The 20,964-nt window shown below is 39.4% G+C and overlaps 3 protein-coding genes across 11 annotated transcripts in view; 2 read left to right on the plus strand and 1 right to left on the minus strand.

Annotated features, from left to right (window-relative positions):
• LOC119015380 (cytidine and dCMP deaminase domain-containing protein 1-like) overlaps positions 1-20,964 on the plus strand; it is a 542,642-nt gene that overhangs the window by 136,847 nt on the left and 384,831 nt on the right. The gene's annotated exons all lie outside the window — the stretch shown is intronic.
• On the minus strand, positions 52-4,652 carry prrg2 (proline rich Gla (G-carboxyglutamic acid) 2). Of its 3 annotated transcripts, none has more exons than XM_037091339.1 (7): positions 4,625-4,652; positions 4,292-4,392; positions 2,563-2,735; positions 2,381-2,414; positions 1,962-2,094; positions 612-755; positions 52-445 (listed from the first exon to the last, which is right to left on the minus strand). In XM_037091339.1, exons 2-7 carry the CDS (start codon positions 4,374-4,376, stop codon positions 403-405), a joined length of 612 nt encoding a protein of 203 aa, XP_036947234.1. In that variant the 5' UTR covers positions 4,377-4,392; positions 4,625-4,652; the 3' UTR covers positions 52-402. The 3 variants fall into 3 exon arrangements, with proteins under 3 accessions (XP_036947234.1, XP_036947232.1, XP_036947235.1); XM_037091337.1 differs by lacking the exon at positions 4,625-4,652 and adding an exon at positions 4,471-4,618; XM_037091340.1 differs by lacking the exon at positions 4,625-4,652 and adding an exon at positions 4,471-4,615 and having other exon boundaries at positions 1,971-2,094.
• dhrsx (dehydrogenase/reductase (SDR family) X-linked) lies at positions 8,520-20,210 on the plus strand. 5 transcript variants are annotated; one of them, XM_037091286.1, is made up of 8 exons: positions 8,546-8,682; positions 11,757-12,859; positions 15,885-15,992; positions 17,085-17,162; positions 18,283-18,384; positions 18,489-18,696; positions 18,940-19,147; positions 19,286-20,210. In XM_037091286.1, exons 2-8 carry the CDS (start codon positions 11,806-11,808, stop codon positions 19,460-19,462), a joined length of 1,935 nt encoding a protein of 644 aa, XP_036947181.1. In that variant the 5' UTR covers positions 8,546-8,682; positions 11,757-11,805; the 3' UTR covers positions 19,463-20,210. The 5 variants fall into 5 exon arrangements, with proteins under 5 accessions (XP_036947182.1, XP_036947181.1, XP_036947179.1 ...); XM_037091287.1 differs by lacking the exon at positions 11,757-12,859 and having other exon boundaries at positions 8,520-8,682; XM_037091288.1 differs by lacking the exons at positions 8,546-8,682; positions 11,757-12,859 and adding an exon at positions 13,740-13,879.

Here is a 20,964-nt window from a genome sequence, read left to right on the forward strand (position 1 = left end):
CCCCAGGTTGCAACATGCAAAGAACAAGAGTTGAAATGTCGATATCACAGTTGCATCAGATGGACAAAGTGTCTGAAGCGTTTTTAAGTGGTTTATTATATAAAACATAACGCAAAACAATATACTCTGAGAATTGATGGTCTTTTGTCGCTACACACAAAAGTACCCTACAGACAAAACACAGCATACCCAACCCCTGCTGGATTTGCTTTAAGGCATCACATCTGTAGGCCAACTACTCGCCAGCCAACATGCCGATCATACTGTCAAGGGGTGTCGATATGTGGCTGTGTTGTAACTTCACTCACAAAAACAGTATCTCAAAAAAAATATACAACATTTTAAAGTGCACACAAACCATCGATGCCCATCACCCATACAGAGGAGCCTCTGCAAGCCCTCTCAGTTGTTGTCTCCTGGATCAGCAATCTCTGATGGCGCCCCCCTGTGGTCAAAGAGAGCAGAGACATGTGTGAGGTTTATTGTATGATGGTTCATGATGATCCAACAGTCTCAGTTTCTGTTCCTAGTCTTCAAAATAAACTCCTCTAAGTTACAATATCAGAAACAGTCTAATCGCAAACACTCATAATCATTTCTGACAGGCTTACCCTGAATATGGAGGTGGTGGGGCATCGTGCTGCCCACTGTGGGCCAGAACCTCATTGTAGCTGGGTAGACCTGGGGCGATGATCCCACTCAGGGGCACTGCCTCCGGGGCTGGCTGCCCATCTACTGCCATCCTAACCGGAGCTCTGGATCAGCACATTAAACAGAAAATGACCTCAACAGAATTCAACAATACAAGTTGCTAAAGTTTGCTCAGTAGATTTGATACATTAGAATTCCTGTTTTTTTTTGTGTGTGTTGTGCAAGGGTTCAAATTTTCACTGATGGTGGCGCTCAAGAAAAGGTCACAGGGTCTGAAATCAGGATTCTTAAGACTCTCAATGAACTATGAAATGGAAAACAATGGAAAACAATTTTACAGACTGGGTTTTCATTTGAATTGCTAAAATGGTAATACTTTGAATAGTAATAATAACTAGCAATAAAGTTTATCTGATTTTTGGCTTCTTTTCACTTGCAGCCAGGCATTTGCTACAGAGGTAAAGGATTTGTTAGCCCGGACTGTAATACTGACTGAATTTGAGAGAGAGAATTTGAAATAGGTTGCATGGGTGAATACATTACACTCATAGAAAGAAGGTACAGATTTTACGAAGCTAAATCGACATTTTAAAAAAAGAACTATTTATCAGAATATATCTTAAGAAACAACATCAGGTCATTCCTGTTGCTGTTAATCATTTTAGAGAGTTTCCCTTCTCTTCAGTGCTGACAGCTATGCTATTGTGGGGCACAGACTTTTATGTCCTGACAACTGTCATTTACATTTTATATGAGGTGCGCATGAACCTACCACGATGTCTCTGAGCATATCCTTTGCTGTATGAAGCAATATATATTTCAGGCATGCATGTGAATGCACCATGAATAACATGTTGCACTTGCTGGACCCAGTTTTGTTCCAGTATTTTATTTTGATTGTCATTTCGATCGATTTTCAATTTAACATCAAAATTGTGACACCCCTACTTCTTACAGTACAACTACTCTAAAAAATGAACCTATAAAAGGTTGAAGGTGTCTGTAAGACATGGGACCTTTGTCTAGGACATTGACATTGGTGATTTCTTTAATCCAAGATTAAGATGAATACTTAGGGACTATGAATTTGTTCAGTAAATTTAATATAAATGTGATTTTCATTTTGATTCTGAATATTGGTGGTGCTAGACAAAAGGTCAGGGGGGGAGTCAGTGAAGCAGAGAATTCATTATTTGCTGACCATGAATAGCTTTACCAAATTTCATGGCAGCAGTGTTAAAATGCAGTGGTTTGAGCTGGCTACCAGGACTAATGGATCAAATTCACCATTTTATATTTCACAAACGCACTGGGCTGACCTTCGTCCACTCTTGTTCTTGGCTTTGTAGCAGTAGATTCCCAGCACGGTTGCGATGACGGCAATCACTACAATAGCCAGGAGTCCTGCCACCAGCCCTGACACATCCACTCTTGGTGCCGACTCTGCGTAGACAGACATCATTGACATCAAACCATTGTCTCCTACTGTCAGTCAACTAATCATTACAGTCATGTCTTCGGTCAGTACTGCCTTCTGTTGGTATTATTGGCCTTTGTCAGCAGTGATTCTCCATGCAATCAACTGTTGCTGTAATTTCCATACAGTTATGAAACACATAACAGGTTTCTCTGTAATAATGGATGTATTCTGACTACACTCAGCAACCACAGATTCTCTTAGAGCTTGTGTTGTAGCATTCAATAGACCATCAATCTGTTAAAGCATTACCTTGACTGTTGACATATTTGCTCCAGAATAATTCCTATAAATGGAAACAGAAGAGGATTTCATTGAAACACAACGGAAAAAAAACATGCCCAAAGAGTCCTTTTTCGCAAAATTTCTTTCTGAAATATGTTTGGATGAAAACATTTTGAGTGTGCAGCAGTGTGCAACGCCAGCAGCATTACCGTCTGGTAGTTGTCCTCAAACACCTCTCTGGCCTCCTCATAGCTGCACATCTCCTCCACACACTCCCTCTCCAGATTGTCAGCCACGACTACCTCAAAGTCCCAGCTGTTATAAAGCAGCGAGCGGGACAGGAAGGAGGTCGCTGACTTATCATCCACCAACATTGGATCTCCTATAGAACGCAGGCCATATACACTGATCAGCCACAGCATTAAAACCACTGACAGGTGAAGTGAATAACATTGATAATCTTAAGCAATACATTGTTCTGATGGGAAACTAGTTCCCTGCATTCACATGGAAACCACTTCACCTGCGCCACGCACCTAATCACCAATGTGAATGATGTACGTTGTACTTGTTTCAATTAGTGTATTAATGTACTGTGTGTATTTTAAAGTCTGATCTCATTCCTCTGTGCCACAGAGGCCTCAAAACTCACGATTCACACCAAAGTGAATTCATGTGCTACATTAAATAGTCCCTTTCAAAAAAATTTCCCCCAACTGGAATAACATGTTAATGCCTAATGATAAGGGTACATTCACTGACATTAGCTAATGTAGTACACGTTAAATGATCAGTCAATTAATAGTTACGTGATGTGTCAAGCAATCATTTACTAATTGCGTTCATGCTGTATTTTGATTCAACAGTTTAATAATATTCACAAAAATTACAAGGACACACTGATTAACACTGATTAATGAAGCAAAAACCGTGAACTCACAGTCAGTCCAAAGTTTACTTATTTGTCAACTTAAAAAATGTATTCACTGATAGTCTGGATGATATGCCAAAAAATTGTTCAGTTTTTCAATAGCATTTAACTTGGTACACTTTCAGTGATAGAGCCATCGCAAAATGCCACATGGCGGCCTTGGCAGCCATTCTACTTCCCACCATAACTGAATTATGTATTTTGCATCGTATCTGCAGAACCAAACAAGATACCACAGAAAAGGTTACGTCTACCCTTATGTTTTGATGGTCAGGTATTACAATGATACTGTGTATTACATCATACATTGTTCAGATGAAGAGGTAATGGTGATTTCTGTTACACTATGAGAATGAAACTAGAGACATGCTGACCCATGAACAGTATGTTATTAGATTTCTGTTCATTTAGTGCTGGTAAGTCTTTTGGGGGAACAGCCCCACCGGCTGGTGAGTTGTAGCAATTGACGTTATGCAGTGATGTTCAGAGTGTTGGTTGAGGGACAGCTGCTGGGCAGTATCTCCATCAGAAGTTAACTGTGCTTCTGCAGCCGACGTGGAACACAGTTTGGAGCTCAGATGCTCCCCATGTGATATTATGCCTATCTGGGTGAACCCAGTGGCCAACCACAATCTGTTCTCTCGAGTTGGTGAGTTTCACGACTGCATCTTGAGATTGATGAGATTACTAACATGATGGTAGTAAAACAAATAGACTTTTTGTGGTAGCATATGCTGTAGGGAACAGTTAGCCTTTACATAAAAATGAATGAAGTATTACATACATTTATTTTATATAAAGTGTACCATAAATTAAATATGTTGAGATTTGTTGTATTGTTTTTTATACACTGAGATCTAAAACTTAAGACATTCAAAAAGTTAAGAAGTGTTTAAGTTAAATGAATGTGGTTTATTAAATATGTGTGCACTGAGACAAATAGGTGTCTCTTTTTGTTATTTTGTGCTTAGATGTAAATTAAATGAGTGCAGTTTGCTGTGGTTTACCTTGAGTGTGTCTGAAGGCGACGGAGCAGTGGGCCAGCTGCAGCAGGGGTAGTAGGGTAATCCACACCGCTGACAAGGCTGCCATGGAGGCCGAGTACTACCTGGAAAAGGAAGAGGAAGGAAAATCATTCCAACGTGAACGTCTGGCTCCCACCTGTCTAACACTGTTGCCTCCTTACTTGTCTGCAGGTTGCTCCGGCTTGTCAAAGGTCTCCAGGACAAAAAGACACGTATTCCTCTAGCTTTCCAGCGACATGAAGGCACCAGTTTTGCTTCAGACTATATGTGTTTATGCTGAGTTTAAAGTTGAGACTGACAAGCCACATCACAAACCTGTTGGACAGCATACCAGCTGGAGGGAGGATCCTCCAGAAACCTGTCTGTCTGCCTGGCTGTGTACTCACGGCAGACTGGCTCTGTTTACCTGTTTAGCAGACAGAGAGAGAGAGAGAGAGAGGGAGAGAGAGAGAGAGAGAGAGAGAGGGAGAGAGAGAGAGAGAGAGAGAGGGAGAGAAAGAGAGAGAGGGAGAGAAAGAGAGAGAGGGAGAGAAAGAGAGAGAGAGAGGGAGGGAGAGATAGAGGGAGAGAAAGAGAGGGAGAGATAGAGGGAGAGAAAGAGAGGGAGAGAGAGAGATGCCACTTTATTTTGCATCCCAATTGGCTAAAACAGACTACAGAAGTAGTTATGGCCATAAGATGGCACCACAGTAACACATAATCACCACATTGGAAAGGATATCATTTCTAATAATATTATATATATATATATATATATATATATATATATATATATACCTTTCCTGTTGTACTTGTCCCACTAGTTAGATAGAAAATAAACTACTTTTTGCTTAAGATGTCTGTGTGTGGCCTCCCTTGTTGTTGCCATCCTTGGTAGCAATACATACATACATACATATATATATATATATATATATATATATATATATATATATATATATATATATATATATATATATATATATATATATATATATATATATATATATATATTTTCAAGACTTCACTGTTAATAAACCCGCAACTACCTGTTAAACTGATCTTAAAGAAAAACGCTGGATTTATCCCATGACACAATTGTAGCACTGGACACCTAAAATAGAATTTAACGGCAAAATAAATGTTTGCAAATGACAGTCAAACGTGTTCAGTAGTCAAAGGTAGTTCCAGTTTTGAGCTGCGACAAACGGAATTGAACCCACGCTGTATTTTCACGGCCCTGAATGATCAAACGTTTGGCACCAGCCTGGTGATTGCGCCTGAACATTTAAAGCCGGTCCTCTCAAACTAGTCAGAACAGGCTTGTCATTGCCTCTTATGTGTCTCTTATGGCCTCATATGTCATGTGGCTGGATTTAGTACAACAGGAGCAGATCTATCTATCATGACTGCAGCTGTAGCCACTGGCCTGAGACGCCCCGGCATGCCCAAAACAACAGGAGAAAGCTTGGACGAGTAGTACGCCACAGGTAGGTCAACTGACCCACGTTTCTGCACTAAAACGCCAGAGGTGAAGGCTTTCCTCTCACAGACATGAAGGTGAAATCACGGCACAACCGAGGGGTTTGGGACATGCTGGTCAGAAGTCTCAGGAGACAACAGTCGCTGAACGTCTGTCAACACATGACCTCTTTTAATGTTGCATGAGCATTACATAATAGTGCCTCATATAATGCAGTGTGCAACACATGTTTCTCTTGTAGTCGCCCATTTGGTTTTAAAGCCATTTAAAAAACCCACAGTGATGATATGCCATGTTTTTCTTGATTATTTGTTGCAGCTAAATGTGGACACACACACAAAAGAGGACAGTCACGCTAGCAGCAAGTCAGCACAGCAGCGTCTTTGTTGCTTAATGCCAGTTGGCAAACTGATTAGAGGTGCATTGCCGCCAAGTTCACATTTAAATGTCACACTAAATGGTCTATAAATTACATCACAAAGCTCCTGTGGCTAATGGCATGAACATCTGATTCCCTCTAAATGAACGAAAGAGATAGCAGCTCTTTGTGTGACAGATAAATATCAAATATAATCAAGTATAGATTAAAAAAAGAAGACAATAAGATATATACAGCAGTAGTAAAACATACAAGAAGATAAATAGACACAAGATTCAAGTTGCTGGGATATTCTTGCTGGGATAGTCTTTGACAGGTGGACCACATGACTAAACTACAAGGTAAAAGATTTACATATAAAATGATCCTACTATATTGTGTGGGTGTCAGACATGTGAATGCTTTCCTTCATGCAGCTGGAGATAATATGAATGAAGACACGGTTTCACAGAATTGATCCCAAATGTCTCTTGTTCCAAAATATCAAGTTCACATGGTCCAAATGTGAAATGTACCCTGAAAGAGGAAAATGAACCCCCTCCCCACACGCCTGACTGTGCATCTGTGTTCCAGCACGTCAAGACAAGAGATAATATTTAAGGCTGAAACAGGAGCCTATTATATCAAAGTGAAATAAAGTTCATCATTCTGCACTTCCTATGTCCGCAAGCTGCAAAGATCCATGTGATCTAAATCTGAAATCTGCCCATCTGTGGTGGTTTGTACAGATGTCCATACATGTTTCCCAGGAATTTGAGGGTGTTAGAAGAATTTCATGTTTTTATAAACTTACACAAAAGGGCTATTGAAAGGCTGATTTTTCTGAGTATTTTCTGACTGATTATTCCAGTCTGAAAATAAGTTTATGTGATAAGATGTATTCAGAATTTGGTAGGATTTCAATGAAACTCTGGAAAACAACAACAACAACAACAACAAAAAAACACTTAGAATGAACAATATGGATTTTATTTCAGCTGATACGATATATGATAATTACCTGCTGATCACTGCTGATAATTCAAACTGCAACAACTTCTTTCTTTCTTTCTTTCTTTCTTTCTTTCTTTCTGAATATTTTGCGTAACCAGTGGTTTATACTAATAACCTCACAAAAATCGTGGTTAGTTGATAAAGCAGAGTCAAGCAGATAGGTCAGGAAATTCCAAATTTCATATTGGGTTATTCATATGGAGTTTCCCACACCATGACAAAAAGACCAGGCCTGACTGAAAAATTCCAGTTTCCAGTCCTTTTTTAGGACCACAATTTTATGGTCAAATTACAAACACTCAGGAGTTTAAAACGGGGAAAAACACTGATCAGAGATTCCCAAAGCCTGAGATGACAACATCAAATGTCTTGTCTTGTCTGCTACCCAAGTTTTTTTTGTTGTTGTTGCACTGTCACAGAGGAGGGAAGAAACCAGAAAAAAATCACATCCAAGAAGCTAGAACCAGAGACTTTTGACGTTTTCTCTTCAAAACTGACTCAATACAATTATTCGATTATCAAAACAGATGGCCGTCATTGAGATAATTGACTATATTGTGTGGGTGTCAGACATATGAATGCTTTCATTCATGCAGCTGCAGATAATATGAAGACACAGTTTCACATAATTGATCCCAAATTTCTCTGGTTCTAAAATATCAAGTTCACATTGTCCAATTGTGAAATGTACCCTGAAAGAAGAAAATGAACCCCCTCCCCACACGCCTGACTGTGCATCTGTGTAACAGCATGTTGAGACAAAAGATAATAGTGAACGCTGAAACAGGAGCCTATTATATCAAAGTGAAATAAAGTTCAGTACACGTCATTCTGCACTTTCCATGTCTGCAAGCTGCAAAGATCCATGTGATCTAATTCTGAAATCTGCCCATCTGTGGTGGTTTGTACAGATGTCCATACATGTTTCCCAGGAATTTTCCAGAGTCTGGAGATAAGTTTATGTGATAAGATGTATTCAGAATTTGGTAGGATTTCAATGAAACTCCAGAAAAAAAAGAAAAAAAAACACAATTAGCCTCTAAACTAAAATGCAACTAAATATCTATATATATTATCCAGAAAAAAACATCCCCAACACCAAGCATCTTACTACACAAAAAGCATCTGCTAAATGACCTAAATGTAAATGTAAATGTAATCTACATTGTGCAGATTAAAGGGTTTAATAATTGAGTTTGGGAACTACACACGATCCATTTCTCTTATATAATGGCAGTAGGGTCAAAAGAAAAGCCTAAAAATTATATTTTATTATATAACAGTCTGTACAATCTGTAACTCCTCCAGGCATCTTGTGACGCAATTTTCTTGGGGGCGGAACCACGGGCACTACTAATACCATGCAGACGCCGCGCCGGACGGATTTCCGTGAAGCACCGTTGGACTCGGAAGCTGTCGGTCGGAAGACGGACCCAGGGATGTGGCTGCTGTCAGTGTTGCTGCCTCTCGCCAGGCTCTACTTATGCGGAATCAAAGTTCTTATCTATCAGACGTTCAACAGATCGTTCACACTGCCAGGTCTGTACTGTCTTGCACTATATTTACTACATCTCTGCCACAATCTGATAGCCTGTCCTCGTTAAAGGTAGCTTTAGCACCTGTTCAACGCTAGGGTCTGTTTGCATGCCGAACTCCTTATATAATATGAGCGTTTTCAAAAACATGATGCTACTTATCGACAAAGGAAGCTCGGTGATGGAACCTGAGTTACGAGTTTTTAATAACGGTATCTTACAGTCAGTTCAGCATACATGTTATACATCCAGTACGTGCAGTTCACAGTGTGGGGAGTGATTCTCTCTACATAGCCTAGCATAAGCCTCCATCAAAATAAGGACAGGTGACCTGGTGAACCCGGTCTGAAAGATGTGGCGTCATGCTGCCGGAAGTATCACATGTATGAATAACTGACTAGAAGATAGAGTTAAAATAATGCTTTATTTTTTATTTTTACTTTTTAATTCAAATGTGCTGAAGCTTAACGTCAGCCTTACAGTTTTGAATTTCAGTAGAACTAGAATTGCTACAAGTGTGCTACTTCATGTTGTCACCATTTGATCATGTGAGTCTAAAACCCAAAGTGTGATCCTCTACAGCCCAGAGACGTCTTACCCTCTGGCCTCACTTGTATAATCCAGGTAAAACTACTTAGGGAAAAAGACTTGGCACATAATATCCAAAATAAGTTCGGGGGCGAAGCCGATACAGATAATAGGGGATAAACAAATGCTAATACCGCTTTCAGTTGATATGGGCCCATCACAGATAGGTCTCTATCAGACCGGCATATATGTAGTACGGTATGTGCACGTATGAAAAGTTTTGGTTGAGAAGTTACAATGCAGAACAAAGGTGCTTTAATTTGTAATTATTAAATTCCCAGGGGAGTTTATTGTATCAGTGACCTGATGTCATTTTAAACAAAAGGTTATTGTCAAACTGTAAAATATCCAGCCTCTCCTACATATATGATATTGTAAATGTGTGCAAAATGACACAAACTAAGCATTGAGAAAGATGACATGAGACCAAATTGGTTAGAGGTGACAGACAAAACAGCTGGTAACTAATTCGTTCATTTTTAATGACATTTTGCTTAGCATTAGTCCTCAATTAATGAACATGTGTAGAATGATATCAGATTGTCTCATGTTAGTGTCATCATACTGAAATTTGACATTTTATTTGCTTATTAACTTTATCATAAACAACTTCCTCTTTGCTCTGATCTTACTTCACAGACTGGAGTGATAGTATTTTGAGTGCTCATTCATAATCTAAAGCCATAAAACAAAATAACAATTTCTGTAAAAGCATGTGACCTTGGAGTGAGTTAGAACTTCACTACTCTTAAACAAAGAGGTGATTGTGTCTCCAGTCAAGCCAGTGGTTTATACTCATAATCTCACAAAAAATGTGGTAAGTTGGTAAAGCAGAGTCGAGCAGATAGGTCAGGAATTTCCTAATTTCATGTTATTCATATGGAGTTTCCCACACCGTGACAAAGAGACCGGGCCTGACTGAAAAATCCTTTTTTAGGACCTCAATTTTATGCTCAAATGACACACTCAGGAGTTTAAAGTGGGAAACATTGATCAGAGATTCCCAAAGCCCAAGATGACAACCTCAGATGTCTTGTTTTGTCCGCAGCTCAAAGTTTTTTGTTTCACTATCACAGAGGAGGGAAGAAACCAGAAAAAATCACATCCAAAAAGCTAGATCCAGAAAACTGACTCAAGCCAATTGATCGATTATCAAAATAGATGGCTGTCATTGAAATAGTTGACAACTAATAGAGTCATTGATTAGTCACTAACTCTGAGAGATTGCTGTCTTATTCCTCCTCTACTTTATAAAACCCTGAGTGTAAAAGTAGGTAGCTGTTCTCTTTAACACTTTATCTAAATCTAGAAGGCTGTGACCTTTATGATGCAGACAAATACTGATGTATTTTCCTGCCTAACAAAGATGCATCATATGCATATTATTAGCATATGTTTTTTTTATATAAAACATAATGCTGAAAAAATGCCAGTGTAATTAATAATAATTTAATTCCCAGTGAAGTTTACTGTTTCAGGGCACTAATGTCCTTTTGGATGATAAAGTTGATCCTCCTTGAGCAGCTGACAGTGTTTCCAGGCGATAGAAAATATAGCCCTTAGGTCTAGCAAGCATACTGCTGTTGACAGAAATTTGAAATCTCACCTACAGTTCTGGCTTAGGAATACAAGGACAAGTGTTGACTTTGCTCACTACTCATTCAGACTTGTTTAACATCCTGCGCTTTTTTTTTCTCAATGCAACTAGTTACAACAGCAAGTTAATGCACCGGGCTAAACTCTGTTTTGTTTACATCTGTTTCCCCACGAGATCACGTGAGCTCGCGCTGCAACTAACACCTATTTTGAGTCAATTCATCTATGGATTATTGAAACAAATAATCGATTATTTGGATTATGAATAGCTAAATTACTCAGTGAAGTTGTTTTAGGCATGCTTTCTAACAATAAAGATATTAAAGATGAATACGTCATTCAAAAATATCAGTGTCAGGCAAAGGAGGAACATCAACATCCGCTTCTGATACTCCCTTTCCAGGCAGGGTCAGCTTTGCATATGTTGCATTTCAAAACTTTTCTGGCCAAGTTCTGTTTTTCAGGACTAGGTCGTATAATCAAAAGGGGTTATACGACCTAGTCCTAAAACAGAACTTGGGTTTGAGAGACCTGTAACTTTCAACTTGTAGAGGCTAGAGCAGCAATATTTTCCTTCTTCCAAAATCTCATATAAAAGATAATTGACTTTACCGAGGGGACATTCTTGGCCATCCATCTATCCTGTTAATAACTTTTTAGTAAGAAAACATGGAAAGGTGTATGGGAAATCTCATTGAATGCTCATTTGCATTTGAAAAGGGGTTTTTGAGATCAGATTAGCAGCATATGTAAAGTAATCTAATTCCCTGCCTCAACCTGGTTTCAATCTTGTGCTCATGTAAACATAGCTAAAAGATGACTATCCTATGAAGTTTAACTTTACAAATAGTTAATGTTTTAATCTCCAAATGTATATTTCACTATTCTTGTTAGGTACTCAGTAAATGAAGGCATCCAAGTGGATTTCTAACTGAAGGAACCAATGGAGGGTAAAGGTTCAGGACCTTCATGCTCCGGCCTCAATCTGGTTGCACACCCACGGGCAAAAAGCAAAGTCTGGAAATATTTTGGCTTTGACACAGATGCAGATGGCTGCATATTGCACTGGAAACGGATATACTGTCGCGTTTGCATGAGTCAGATTGCTTACTCTGGAAACACCTCTAATCTGTCGTACCACCTTGAAAAGAACCACCCTGTAGAGTTCAGTGAGTTTGTGAAGAGTAACACAGATCAGATGCGCGAGGCATTTGCAACAGCATTCTCCAGGATAAAGAATGAGCCTTCAGGTCTACATGTTCAGCAACAATCCCAGGACACAAACCTAAGGCAGAGCTTAGACTATGAAAACAGACGACACAATGATCTGACGGCTGCCATCATCAACTTCATCTGTGAGGGCTTGTACCCTGTATCTGTAGTTGAAGAGCCGACTTTCAAGACCTTAATGACCACCATTGATCCTGGGTACTGTCCACCAAGCAAAAGCGACCTGATAGTGAAAATGCTGCCTCAGATGTATTGCCGTACCCGAGACATGGTCTTCAGTGAGCTCGCTGGAGTTGTGAACTGTGGTGTTACTACTGACCTTTGGCAAAGCCAAACCCAGAATAGAACATATATTTCACTGTCTATGCATTCAGTTAATTACAGCAGTACGACTGGCTTCTCGATGACCAACAAGTGCCTTAAAACTTTCGAGGTACAAGAGGACAACACGGCAGAGAACATCACCAGAGCGATGTATGAAACCTTCGTTGAGTGGGGGATTACTCAAAAAGTCAGTGGTGCCACCACAAATGGTTCAGTGGACATTGTTAAAGCATGCTCACTCCTCGATCTGTCTGTGGAAATGCCTTGCCTTGGACACACCATTAACCGTGCAATGGACGAAGCCTTCCAGCTGCCGCGTGTCGAAAGCTTTTTGGGATGTTGCCGCAAAATTGTTGACCATTTCAGAGAACCAGCAATGTATCTGCTGAAGGAAAAACAGAAGCAGCATGGTCTTGCCCAGTGTGCACTCATCACAGACAGGGGTAGGTCTTGGTTGGCCACGTTGGCAATGTTACAAAGACTGAGGGAGCAACAGATTGCTGTAACTGAAACACTTAGAGAGAGTTCCAGCAACCATCAGTTCACCTTTGATGGTCCTGACTGGACCTTGTTAGAGGGCTTGGCTGAAGTCCTCCAGCCTTTTAAAGTCGTTGCTAACATGATAACTTCTTGCAGGTACCCAACCATTAGCATGGTTAGGCCTGTGCTTCATATGCTGTTGAACAACACCCTCAAGGTCAAGGAAGGGGACCTCAAAGAGATCAGCATGACCAAAGAGGTCATCTCAAAAGTCCTATCAAGCACCTATTCACAAAATTCTCAACTATCACAAGAAATTTCAACATTCCTCAACATTGCTACCTTCCTGGATCCTCGGTACAAGAAGTTGCCCTTCCTGTCCACTCAGGAACGCTCCAAAGTTGAGAACAACATAATCGAGGAGGCAAAAGCAATCCTTGAGAAGCAGATTGCAGAGCGACCGTGCCTAGATGATTTCTCCTTGGTATCTGACGAGCCACCTAGCAAGAAGCAGACACCTCTAAGAGAATCCTCAGCGAGCTGCGTATCCCTAGATAACCCTTTGGCTGCCATATTTTGTCAGTCCGATGCAGACCAGAGCCAGGAGGAGCTGCATGCACAAGTGTTAGAGGAGTTGAGCAACTACAAATCACAGCGAGTCCTAGGCCTTAATGAAGACCCTTTACTGTGGTGGTCGAGTCATGCACCATTGTTCCCCACCCTCCCCAAGGTGCTCCAGAAGTATTGGTGTGTTCCTGCCATGAGTGTCCCTTGTCACAGGTTGTTCAGCTCCTCTGGGACTGTTCTGTGTGGGAAAAGGAATCGCCTAGCTCCAGTTTTAGTAGATCAGCAGGTCTTCCTATATGAGAACTCACGAGGCTACTATGAGCCTGAACCCTGTGAGGATGATTTGGAAAATGTTTGGGAAGGAAACTGTCTGGGTCAGCCACTTGAATGACTGTGTGTTTTTAAATATGCAAAAGGTAAAACATTTTTGACTTGACTCCCTGCCATACTGTGTTGCCTTCATTGAAAAATATAATCAAGCGGTATCAGTTGTATGTAAATGTCTTGATCCTATTATAAGATTCTTTCTTTGACTTTTGGCCTTAAGTCAGTATGAAAAGATTTTGGCCTATATTGCCTTATTGACTAATTTTAAAATGCATATTTGCTTTTTTTCCTCAGAGTGAAGTTATCAGTCTCATGTCTGGGCAGTGCCAGGGTCATTTAGCTGAGGTAGTATAAAGAGTGGAAGCAGGAAAAAACATCTTGCCTGTCCAATGTTAAAAAACAAAACAAAACATACAAACCAAAATACAGATATTCATGTTCACCAAATGAATGCCAATTCTGACTTTTCTTCTAGGGGGTGAAAATTGATTATTTTCAGTGAAATGTCTCAACAACTATTTGACAGATTGCTATGAAATTTGCTTTAGACATTTATGGTGCCAAGAATATAATTCCTGATCACTGATCATCTGACATTGCATCTAGTGCAATCATCAAATCAAAGTTAGATTTTTTTTTCCAGCATTTTGTAGGGATGTCTTGTGACATTTCTGTAAATAAGACAAACTGAGTGAGCTTTAAAAGTGTTGTTTTAAGTTTTTTCTAGTTTGAGCAGAGGTAGGCCAGCTTTTTTTCTTTGCTTCCAGTCTTAATGTACTTCAAACACAAAAATCAGAAAAAAAAAGTGAGAAATCTTCCCAATCCTCTCAGTCACAGAAAGAAAGAACTAGAAGTTGTAAGATATGTGTTAAAGCCTGTTAGTAAACTATAGAAATGGCTTGTATTTTTATTTCAATAAGAGAAATCCCTTAATTGCTATGGTGTACATCATATTTTTCCTTCAGCAGTCGACAAAATCTGTACAGAAAATGTAGTTAACTGAAATTAACATAACAGCAGAGATAGCTGTAACATTTACATTTGTATCCAACAAATGCTTACATTAAAGAGCGTTTTGTGATGATGGAACAGTAAGAACGTATATTGTCTCTATCTATGCCTCCTACGAACATCTACTCATTATCTTGTAAGCTCGGTTGTCTGTGATTTTGTTTAGGATTTGGGATGTGCTATATATGTAAATACCTACTGTATATTGATATCAAAGCATTAATTAACGATCTTCAAAAATGTCATGCTTTGCCTTACACTGGTGTGTGTGTGTGTGTGTGTGTGTGTGTGTATATATATATATATATATATATATATATATATATATATATATATATATATATATATATATATATATATATATATAGATCGAGATATAGATAGATATATATATATATAGATATATACATATATATATATATATATATATATATATATACATATATATATATATATATACATATATATATATACATATATATATATATATATACATATATATATATATATACATATATATATATATACATATATATATATATACATATATATATATATACATATATATATATATATACATATATATATATACATATATATATATACATATATATATATATATATATATATATATATATATATATATATATACATACATATATATATATACATACATATATATATATACATATATACATATATATATATATATATATATATATATATATATATATATATATATATATATATATATATATATATAGTGTGTGTGTGTGTTTTGATGTCAAATATTTTGATTTTATAGCCACACTGATGTGTTAATCTTCAACAGGGACAACAGTCTCAATTAGGTGATTCTTGCCTTTATCAAGATGAAGCCTCATTTGAGGTCTGGCATAGACTAGACTGCCTCGCACACACTGGATATCTATTCTGTCATTGTAAAAGGCCGTGTGACAGTATCTTATCTGACACATGAACAGGAAGTGGATCAATGGTTGAACACAATTAATGTGGCGCCAAAACAAGTGGAAATGGATTGCATGTTGTTCTCATGTGGTCCCCTCTCTCCCTCCCACACAGTCTTGCCAAAGCAAAATGGAAGGGTTGCCATTGTGACTGGGGGTACCAGAGGAATGGGTTTTGAGACAGCGAGACACCTGGCAAGCCTGGGCATGCATGTTGTCATAGGTAGGCTACTGTCTAATCATATGCCTGAAGCCAGATTATGCACACTGTATACCTTGATCCTCCCTCCAAATTAATACATCTCTCTGCAGTCCGGCTTTAAAGGAGCAATTTGTAAGATGTGGTCAGAATTTTAGGTTGACGTAATGAAAATTCAAAATGATCTTACATCTTCAAAGTGTGAAGAAACAACAGTGTTGATGTCGTGTCAAACATTTCTTTGTACTTTGTTGCAGAAATGTCTACTGACATTGGACCATTTACATTTAGGACGCTTTTCTCCAAAGTGACTTACAGAAATTTATAGATACCATGCAAGGTGCTGACCAGCACATCAGGAGCAGTTTGGGTTCCAGTTCGACATGCAGACCAGGGGAATCGAACCAGCGACCTTCCCATCGCTTTAGCTGGGACATGTAAAAGTGGCAGGTTATCTACTTAGTCTAATAAGTAGCTTATTGCAATAGTTGCATTTTTAATTGAGTTAGTAGCTAATGGCAGCAGGTCGCTACAGCCAAATACATCTACAGCAGCAGTTAGCGGTTCTTGAGCTACCTTCAAATCCTGGCCATTTCTTACAAATAATCACTGAAATTTGCAATTTTGTCTTATCCTAATTGTTCACTGAAAATAAATGAAGTAAAGACTGTTAACAGAAGACACTGGTTGTGCTCAATAATTTTTAATCCTGTTTTGATTTGAAGAAACACGACATAAGGGTCCAAGATAGATTTCTAACCATCTCTGCTATGTTATCGTCACAGCCATGTTTCGGAGGCTTTACGAGATTTTAGCTTCTAGATGCTCCTGATTGTTGTCTCATGTAAGTTGATGACTGAGCTTCACATTGGCTTCCATATTTGTAGTTTATATTCCAAAGATTGGTGCACAATTTGTGGTGTGTCTAAAAGACCTATAAATATAAACGATCTGTCACTTTGCACCTCAGCCCCAATCTGACCAAATTCTATTAAACTGCGTAAAATGATAATCAAGTAAGTTTGAGGATACATTGCTGTAGGCAGTAAGGTTTGTTGAAATGGATATCTGCTGGACATCTGCCCACCAAGCCTCTCTGATATCCATCATCTCCAGCTGGGAACGAGGAAGAGGAGGGCAAAGCAGCAGTCAGGAAGATCGAAGAAGAAGAAGAAGAAGGCAGCAAGGGGAAAGGTAATCACCTGTCTGTCTCCGTCTCTTTTGTTTTTGGACATATCTGTCGTTTAAGCATTTTATAAAGTGTGTTAGCAAATACAGATATGAAAAAAATAACTGCTAACAGCACCAGGGTGAAGATTTGTGCTGCGGCTTTCATTATAAATGAATATGAATAAATAGTCAGTCTGTATCAGCAGAGATCTGACCTATTAAGTTTCATTCCAAAAACCAAGAAATCAGCTTTATATTTATATGCCCTCTCTCTTGTCAGGAATCTCAATTAGTGCGATGCACAATATTCTGCAACGGAGGGGTTTAATTGATTCCATAAGTGCCCGAGAGGTTATGTCAGTGAAGCCACAGGGCAGTGGCAGGTGATTCATGAATAACATGCCTGCAGTTGCTAGGAAATAAGACTGTACCAGGATTTAGAGAACGTGTTCTAGTTCAAAGCTATTCAGGGCTTTAATCCCACATTCAGTACAGACTTACAAAGCCAGTTTAACCCCTAATGTTCCACTGAAGTCGAAATCAATATTGAAGCGTTCTTATTTTTCACATTTTGCTCCATATCTTAACATTAAAAAAAAAAATCCTTTGTGGTATTTTTGGAATTTGCTGAAAAACAAGTAGAGAAAAATGCATTCAGAAACACATCAGTGTAACTTGTACAAAATGAAAATTTATAATCTTGCAAACACACAACTTTATTCACTGATTTGGGTGAAAATTGCCCATATTTCTTCAACCAAATAATTGTGGTTTTCCTCCAGCTGCTCTGCATGAACACACACTAACTTCAGAGACTCCTAACTTCTTTGATTTTACAGGTTGGAGACTACACAGAGGCTAATTAACCTGAATTTTTTATGGATTGCTCACATTTTCTCCAGGGACGGCAACAACACAACAAGTTAACTCATTCATGTAGTCTTTCATGGAACCTGTGTAGTGTGATGCTTAATGCAAAAAAAGGTTTGGTATCTGGTTTTGTATCCTTTTCTGCATGAGGCGCAGGAATCCTTTTTGAATATTAATACCTGATGCTTTGTATTGCTCTATGATATTTTATCTCTGGATGTACCATCAGGCTCTGTAAAATCTGTGCTCATGTGTTTTTTCTTTCTGTTGACAGTTGAGTTTGTCTACCTGGACCTGACCTCATTGAAATCGGTGCGACAGTTTGTTGCGGCGTTCAAGAACAAAGGCCTCCCCCTCCATGTTCTGGTTAACAACGGTAGGCTGCTCTGATTGTCTCATACTGGCTTTTACCGGTTGGTTGATTGCATGTGCATCGTAGACTAAACGCATACTCGTGTCGTCTGTCTTCCTGTCACGCAGCCGGCACCATGCTGGTTCCTGAGAGACAGACGGAGGACGGCTTCGAGTTCCACCTCGGGCTCAACTACCTCGGCCACTTCCTGCTGACCAACCTGCTGCTGGACCTGCTGAAGAGGTCGGGGAGACACGGCTCCTGCTCCAGGATCGTCAACATGTCCTCCGCCACGCACTATGCAGGAGTGTTGGACCTGGATGATTTAAACAGGAGGTAAGAGGGAAAATAATATCCTAAAACTCTTGATGTCACATCACTTAATACAGCAGCAGGGATTTGATTCGCTGAAGAAACTTCTGATATCACTCATATTCATTTTACTGATAACTACTTCCTGCCCAGCCTGGTCCGACCCACAGCTCTGAGCTGTAATCAGCCCTCGTGGCTCAGCCTGAAGTTGATGAAGATCCGAGATTAATAACCACAGTTCCATCCCCTCTCCCTCCCCGTCTCCAGGAAATGCTACAGTTCCCATGGTGCCTACTCCCAAAGCAAACTGGCCCTGGTCCTCTTCACCTACTACCTGCAGGAGCAGCTGGTGGCTGGCGGTTCCCCGGTGACAGTTAACGCCGTGGACCCCGGCATGGTGGACACGGCGCTGTACAACAACCTGTGGACCCTCGCACAGGCGATGAAGAAACCCGTGGCCAAGATACTGTTCAGGGTACCTGCATTTTACGTAATACATCTTAAGGCTCGCTGATGTGGCCGAAACATGTTTTGTTTTCCAAGTATGGAGATTAACCATTTTAGTGTTTTCTAGATTGTTGATGGTCTTTCTCTTGCTGCTTGTCCCCGTCAGACTCCAGCGGAGGGAGCGTCCATATCTGTCTATGCAGCAGCTGCCTCTGAGATGGAGGGGGTGGGGAGCTGTTACCTGTACAACGGCGAGAAGAGGGAGTCCTCCGACTCGTCCTATGACTCTGAGCTCCAAGCCAAGCTGTGGAAGAAGAGCTGCGAGCTGGTGGGTCTTCCTTAGGCCTGACGGCGACCCTTCATCAGCCAGCCTCGCCTGTGAGATGGTACCTGCAGCTCACTGATGATACAGAACCACTGCCGGACTTTATATTGCGCCAACGCTCGGACATCTAGAATTTTAATCTGTGTCTCTGTGCTCACAGCATTTTCTCCGGCACAAATCATGAGAGCCGATTGCTCTCTGCACATTATATGCACAAGAGAATGCTCAACGTCCTGCCAAATGCACAGTTAGTTTTTGTTAACAGTATTTGACTCTCTTGAAAGAGTTCACCATGTGCCAGATGCACTTGTGTTTACAGGCCAAGTTTTTCTAGTAGACTTGCGTAATAATAATAATAATAATAATAATAATAATGACCCCTAAATGCCTTATCAGTGCCTATATCAGCCTACAAATGGAGGCTGTATTGATTTATTATAATAATTTTTTTTAAAATTCTGACCTGGACAGACTGAAGCTACTGAAAAAAGACAACAATGATTTGCAGTCCACAAAAGTTTCCGTTATCCACCTCTTCCTCCTGCACTGCAGTCAGACACTGTGTTTCCATCGTTTCCACTGGTCTGATTTACTGATTTTATATTGCACAAATATTTACAATGATCATTTTATCAGTGTTTTTTAATTTATAGATATTCACTAGTATGTTTTACTTGTATCATATCAACTCGTCCCCACTTGTGGCCAAAAAAAAAAAATGTTGATCACTATTAAACAAATTGCCTCAATTGTTTCAGAGTTGCCAGCTTTTTTCTATACATTTTACATTTCTTTATAGTTTAGTCATTTTCATTGATGTATTTCAGTAACTAGTATTCTTTCCTAGTTTTTAAATGTTTTGTCTTATTTTGAATTTCAAGCATGTGTCTTCTCTTGGCTTCCATGCATCAGAGGTGAGATGAAGAGAAGCCCTCTGCTGTGTGAGGAGAGCAGCTCCGGTATCATCAGCAGATTATGAGCTATTGTTCTTTTTAAGTAAATATATACGGAAAAAGATATGAGTGGATTCCAAGTAACACATCTGATTTCTAAATGATAAAGCAGCAAACTATATGGTGATTTCTGCAACATAACACCAAAACGTAGAAAATTCAGACACCTGAATTCAAAGTGCTTTACAGAGACACAATTTTTGATAGTTTTGATCTATAATGTACACATAATTTGCAATAATTACAACAGGAGAGATGAGACTATGCTTATGACTAACACAACAGGTGTGAAGAAACATGTCTGCCACAGCTGGGTTTGAACTTGAACTTGAACTTGACGCGTGACATGCTGTCAGGTTACTGCTCTGTGCACTCCAGTAAAATGTCAAACGTTTACAAAACCAACCAGACCTCGTTTCGAACTTGAACTTGAACTTGATTTTGAACTTGAACTTGACGCGGAACATGCTGTCAGGTCAAGGCTCTGTGTCCTCCAGTAAAATTTTTCCAAAACCAACCAAACCTCGTTTCGAACTTGAACTTGAACTTGGTTTTGAACTTGAACTT

Source organism: Acanthopagrus latus, chromosome 24 (assembly GCF_904848185.1).
Source record: "Acanthopagrus latus isolate v.2019 chromosome 24, fAcaLat1.1, whole genome shotgun sequence".
Classification (NCBI taxonomy): domain Eukaryota; kingdom Metazoa; phylum Chordata; class Actinopteri; order Spariformes; family Sparidae; genus Acanthopagrus; species Acanthopagrus latus.